Genomic DNA, 6,644 nt, shown 5'->3' with positions numbered 1-6,644 from the left:
GAGACAAAGGAGGTGGATGGAACTACTGAAGGACTATGATATCACTATCTTGTATCATCCGGGAAAATCTAATGTTGTGGCAGATGCTTTAAGTAGAAAGGCAGGGAGCATGGGATGTCTAGCCCACTTGCAGGTTTCTAGACGCCCATTGGCTAGAGAGGTTCAGACTCTGGCTAATGACCTTATGAGGCTAGAGGTAAATTAGAAGGGAGGATTTTTGGCATGTGTGGAGGCAAGACCTTCCTTTCTTGATATGATTAAAGGAAAGCAATTTACCGATGAGAAACTGATCCGGATCCGAGAAAAGATGTTGCAAGGAGAGGCTAAAGAAGAAAAAATTGATGAGGAAGGTGTTTTGAGAATTAAGGGAAGGGTATGTGTACCCCGCGTCGATGATTTGATTCACACTATTCTTACGAAGGCCCATAGTTCAAGGTATTCTATACATTCTGGTGCAACCAAGATGTATCGTGATCTAAAGCAACATTTTTGGTGGAGTAGGATGAAGCGTGACATTCTTGATTTTGTTGCTCAATGCCCGAATTGTCAAAAAGTAAAGTATGAACACCAGAGGCCTGGAGGGACACTTCAGAGAATGCCTATTCCTGAATGAAAGTGGGAGAGAATTGCAATGGACTTCGTGGTTGGTCTTCCAAAGACGATGGATAAGTATGACTCTATTTGGGTGACTGTTGACAGATTAACTAAGTCAGCTCATTTCATTACGGTCAAGGTGACTTATAATGCAGAGAAGTTAGCCAAAATTTACATCTCAGAAATTGTTCGATTGCATGGAGTTCCACTCTCCATCATATCAGATAGAGGTGCGCAGTTTACTTCTATGTTTTGGAAAACATTGCATGCTGAATTAGGTACTAGATTGGATCTTAGTACTGCATTTCACCCTCAGACCGATGGTCAGTCTAAGCGAACGATTCAGGTTTTGGAGGATATGCTTCGTGCATGTGTGATAGTGTTTGGTCATTGGGATAACTTCTTACCCTTAGCAGAGTTCTCATACAACAATAGATATCACTTAATCATTGATATGGCCCCATTTGAGGCATTGTATGGGAGAAGATGTAGGTCTCCCATTGGGTGGTTTGATGCATCTGAGTTTAGACCTTGGGGTACTGATCTTCTGAGGGAATCGTTAGATAAAGTGAAATGCATTCAAGAAAAGCTTTTAGCGGCTCAAAGTAGGCAGAAAGAGTATGCAGATCGAAAGGTTAGAGACATGGAGTTTGTGGAGGGCGAGAAAGTTTTGCTGAAGGTTTCACCCATGAAAGGGGTGATGCGGTTTGGTAAGCGAGGTAAGCTTAGTCCGAGATACATTGGCCCATTTGAAGTTCTGAAGCGCGTGGGGGAGGTAGCTTTTAAATTAGCCTTGCCCCCAAGACTCTCAAGGGTGCACCCGGTATTTCATGTGTCTATGCGGAAAAGATACCATGGAGATGGGAACTATATCATTTGTTGGGATTCAGTTCTTCTTGATAAAAATTTGTCTTATGAGGAAGAGCCTATTACCATTTTGGATAGAGAAGTCCACAAGTTGAGATCAAGGGAGATTGCATCCATCAAAGTACAATGGAAGAATCATCCCGTGGAAGAGTCCACTTGGGAGAAGGAGGCCGATATGCAAGAAAGATATCCACATCTGTTTACAGATTCAGGTACTCCTTTTCGCCCTTGTTTTTCTTCTTGTGATCGTTCGGGGACGAACGATGGGTAAATTGATATCTATTATAACGACCTGTTAGTCGTTTTGAGAAGTAAAGTTTATTTTGTGGTAATAACATTCTGACTCGATGGATCCCACGACGGACCGTCATAGGCACAACGGACCGTCGAGGGTGTCTCGTTCCAAAACACTTAGAATTCTGAAAAAATTGGGTACTGAGAACAACTCTCTAAACTTCGCGACGACATGGCAGGACGGATCGTCGTGGGCACGACGGACCGTCACAGGCCCTTTAGTGAAAAGTTAGTCTTTGAACTTTGTGACGGAAGCAGCAGGACGGACCGTCGCAGGCACGACGGGCCGTCACAGGCTGCGTAACCTTGACAGGGTCGGATTTCTGTTAAAAGTTTTAAGGGGCATTTTGGACTATTCCTGCGTATAATTATAAAGTTAGTGGTTGAATGTTAATGATTCAATTACTCGGGGGTTAAAGGAGATAACCTTGGATTAATTAGTGGGTTATTTTGGTCATCTTTTATACTTAATTATATGGTAATTAGGGTAAAAGAAAAAGAGTTGGAATAAGGAAAAATCAGAAAAAGAGAAAGAGAGAGATGAATGAGCGAGAGAGAGAGGAACGAAGAGGAAAGCAAAGCTTTGGAGAAGTAGATTTCTTGATCGCAAATATTTCGGTGGAGGTAGGTTATGGTTTATGCTATTTCGTCGTGAAACTCTTAATAGTGAATGATATGTATTGGGTAATTTTGTAAAGTCTTCTATATTCTTAATTGTGTGCTTTCATGATATGATTTTGTAATTGGGATGAATTAGCATGATGAGGCTGTTGAATCTTAAACCTTAAAACCTCTCTATTAATGATGATGCCTTGGTATAAAAGAAGGCTTGATGAATTAAAGGAATGAGGCTAATCGATTGGGTGTCACGAACCGACACATCGTATTAGGGGATCGAGTGTCACGAACCGACACATAGTATTAAGGGATCGGGTGTCACGAACCGACACATAGTATTAGGGAATCTGGTGTCACGAACTGACACATATTATTAGGGGATCGGGTGTCACGAAATGACACATAGTATTAGGGGATCGGGGGTCACGAACCGACACATAGTATTAGGGGATCGGGTGTCACGAACCGACACGTAGTATTAGGGGATCAGAGTGTCACGTTCCGACACAAGAGGAATAAAGAGAAAATCTTCAATTATGTTAATGGACTATATTTAATGAACCTATTTCCCAAATGAGTATGCTATGGAGGCTTGAGTCCTCATGGGTGTACTTGGCATTATTATCAATGATTCTTATACTTGTTGCTGCTACCTGTTGAGTATTGTAGTTGATTTTATGATATTATCTGATATATTTTTCTTTCTATTTTGAGTTGGCCTATGATTTCTACTCAGTACTTGTGCTTGTACTGACCCTACTTGTATGTTTTCTCCTTGTTATTTGTGGAGTGCAGCAAACGTACCGTCGTCTTCAACTCAACCGCAACTCTAGCCAGTCTTAACCACGTCAGATTTCAGGGTGAGCTATTGTTCCTAGCTCGGACTGGATTCTCTCTCATTCATGTCTTGATGTCCTTGAAGTTCGGACATGGACTATTTCTTGTATTTGTTTTAGTTTCCTAGACATTCTCAGATTTAGTAATTTAAGGATAGATGTTCTTGTGATGATGACTTCCATATTTTGGGGATTGTAATTGATAAATTTTAGAAGTTATTTATTGGTTATATTAATGAGTTTTAAGTCTTCCGCATTATTTTATATTTATTATGTTTAAAATGTTGGGGTATATATTTGTTGGTTCCCTCACATATTAGGATAAGTGTGGGTGCCACTCGCGGCTCGTTTTGGGTCGTGACAAGAATATATTTAATGACTACAATAAGGTGAACACGAATTCTGATAGTTCTATTAGGGGTTTAAATGGTGAAGTTTCAGTATAAACTAAATCACACTTTTGAGTTTAAATTGCAAATTGATAGGATTGTTTCCAGGCGGTGTTTAATTGTCTAAATACTAACCTGCCAACTCAATTTATCCAAATAGTTATTCAATTAATGAACTTCGTCTATGGATAAGATTTAAGGCATAAATATATTATATTTATAATAATCTTTTGAAATAATATTATGTGACCGACTTGAGTAGCCTCTTAAATTCATATTTAAACAGTATTAAAATTTCTCTTACTTGGAACATAATTCTAATGTAATGTTGCCTGGGAATTTTGAATTCAATGTTTAGATACCTTTTTAAAAAGAAAATGATGAAATAATGATTAAAATTAAAGGAGTAGGGGAAAGGGCTAATCACTGGAAAATAAGGATTTCTACATTATGGGTTTATGTGTAGTTTGGGTTGCTTATTATTATTATTATTATTATTATTATTATTATTATTATTATTATTATTATTATTATTCTCGTGGGCAAGGTACAGGGTACTTAAATTTTGTTGTCTTATAGGTATTATTGTTGTTGATGTTTTAATATACGGTATTAGTAATCAACTTTTGACTACATTATATTATGTAATAACACTAAACATAGAAAATTTTTTGGTAAATTGATACTTAACACTAGAATGAATTTTTTCGTAGAAAATATAAGACGTGACATATTAGTTGGAACAAAAATTAGGATCTTGGTTATAGAATTGGATGAGTTTTTTTTGTCTAGTCTAGACGTATAGTAATATGAGTATCTATAGATTGTTTGCTTACTACTATTGTGTAATTGTTAGATTTGGAACATTTTGAAGCTTTTTAAAAAGGGAAAGGTGGAAATCTTGAAAAACATTTGTGACACGTATTTGGCATTCGAGGTATGTTAAGACTTTTTTAGCATTGTTGAAAGATGTTTTCTAGTAAATTTTTTTTTAAAAAATAAGGGTGAAATATGGGGGCCTCGTACCAGTTATGTGACAGGCATTGCTACGGGTAACAGTGTAAGTAAAGGAAAAGATTATCACCATATTATGATGGATTGTAATTGAGAATGCCAAAACATCTGGGCATTAGTTGATGTATTAAGTGATGGGAATTCTTGTATGTAGATGTGTTTCTTTAGTGAATTCGTATAATTGTGATAATTGAGGTAATTATATGGCATATAGACATTTGATTTATTGAGATGTTGCATCATCCAGTTTTGATTGATATCATACTGTGCATATGCATTGACATGAGTTGTGTATGAGTAAAGGTCTAAGACGTGGAGATCGTCCGTGTTGAGGTCGAGTTATGATTATAATTTTGACATGTGGAGATCGTCCGTGCGAGTGATTGGTTATGATTATAAGTTGGAAATGTGGATATCGTCCATGATGGGGATTATTTGATTTTATGACAGTGCGTTGAGATTGTTCGCACAGAGACGTGGATATTGTCTGTGACCTCGCAAGTCCCCATGGGTCATGAACTCTCGATGTATTTCTAAAGAGTATCATGTATAGACGGTTCAGAGAGTACTTGGGATCTGAGGCATATCATTTCATGGCGTCACATTGCATTGCATCTCATTACATCCTTCATTTTTGTTGATTATGCGTTTTATTAGTGGTTGAAAAGTACGTGATACTTGATTTCCTTTATTTAATAGAACTTGACTGGTAAATATAATATAGACTTGTATACATAAAGAACTTATTTTCTTACATACACTCCTGTCACTACTTCTTCGTTGTCGGTCAATGAAATACACTAGGTATACGTGGTTTCGTACTCTTACTACACTTGCCGCACTTTTTTGTGGTTAAAATTGAATTTCAAATTCGGGCACGTTCTTTGAGCTTGAATAAGAGTTTATATTGTCTTGGAGTTGTGGTGCGCTGCTTGGGATATTTTGCGGCCCACACCTTCGATCTACCTCAATTTATTAGGTTATTTTAATATTCTAATAACATATTTCTTAGGTTTAGATTTTCATATTAATATGGACTAGTATCCTATGGTCGAAGTTCTTGTACTTATTACACTAAATCATGGGGGTGGTATTTCCACTTTCATTTTTGAATAATTAGTATATTAGATATTAGTTTGATACTTAACTTTTCACGTTTAAGTTGGATTGGTGAAATTTGTTGGATTGGCTTACCTATCGATTGGGAATATAGGTGTCATCACGTGTCTTGATTTTGAGTCGTGACAGTTTAGAAATCTACTTACCTAAATCTATTGAACAATCACATCGGGACTTGAGTCTTCCTTTTTCGTTGAACTTCTAACTCAAAGCAATCTTTTCACATTAATAATCACAATAAGGTTTCGAAACTAACAACTCTCAAATAACTATGAGTCTCACTTAGACCTGAAAACTCACCCAAATCCATACTCATGTTCCACATTTTGGTGCTAAATAACAAGTCAACTATCATAATTTTTGTCAAATTTGAAGCCTAGGATTAAGTCTTAACATTCAGAAATTTCATAAATCTAAAGATATTCACTTAATATAATACATCTAATAATTAATAATACATCTCAACATATTATAAACTTAAATTGATATTAAAATTTACCTTGTGAATGTGGTAGCTTTTTGTTATCGTTGCGCCGTTGTTCCTCTTTCCCAGAAATTGCTTGTAACCCTCATTAATAATTAAACCCTATTTACTTAAACTCAGTTTTCATACATGTGCCAACTTAACTAGGTTATTGAATAAATTATTGGACTTGGCCCATTAACCACTTAATAAAGTTAATTATTTAAAATTTATCCACTAATTAGATAAGTGTAGATAACTAGGTGATTTAAATTCTCATTTAAATTTTATGAACGTATTTGTTGTGAAAGAGAGGACTAGTTCTCAAATTGACCTTACGGTTCATTACATTTAGTTTTAACTTAATTCAAATACTACATTCACCAACTAAATCACATTTACTTATTTGAAGAACTTAACATCTTTTAAGTTTAATTAATTTAGTTTTAA

The 6,644-nt window shown here is 36.2% G+C and overlaps 1 protein-coding gene across 1 annotated transcript; it reads left to right on the top strand.

The window, feature by feature from the left end:
• Window positions 1–1,237: 1,237 nt before the first annotated feature.
• On the top strand, window positions 1,238–4,480 carry LOC138347430 (uncharacterized). Its single transcript, XM_069295725.1, has 2 exons — window positions 1,238–1,673; window positions 4,455–4,480. Exons 1-2 carry the CDS (start codon window positions 1,238–1,240, stop codon window positions 4,478–4,480), a joined length of 462 nt encoding a protein of 153 aa, XP_069151826.1.
• Window positions 4,481–6,644: the final 2,164 nt, after the last annotated feature.

This window comes from Solanum lycopersicum, chromosome 3, assembly GCF_036512215.1.
Source record: "Solanum lycopersicum chromosome 3, SLM_r2.1".
In the NCBI taxonomy this organism is placed as follows: domain Eukaryota; kingdom Viridiplantae; phylum Streptophyta; class Magnoliopsida; order Solanales; family Solanaceae; genus Solanum; species Solanum lycopersicum.
This window is presented reverse-complemented; position numbering and strand designations above follow the sequence as displayed.

Excerpts from the sequence above, each read along its gene's own strand:
- LOC138347430 (XM_069295725.1), top strand. The coding sequence starts at position 1,238 with ATGGAGTTTGTGGAGGGCGAGAAAGTTTTGCTGAAGGTTTCACCCATG. Across the intron at positions 1,674-4,454 it reads ACATCTGTTTACAGATTCAG|ATTTGGAACATTTTGAAGCT; the intron begins GTACTCCTTTTC and ends TGTAATTGTTAG.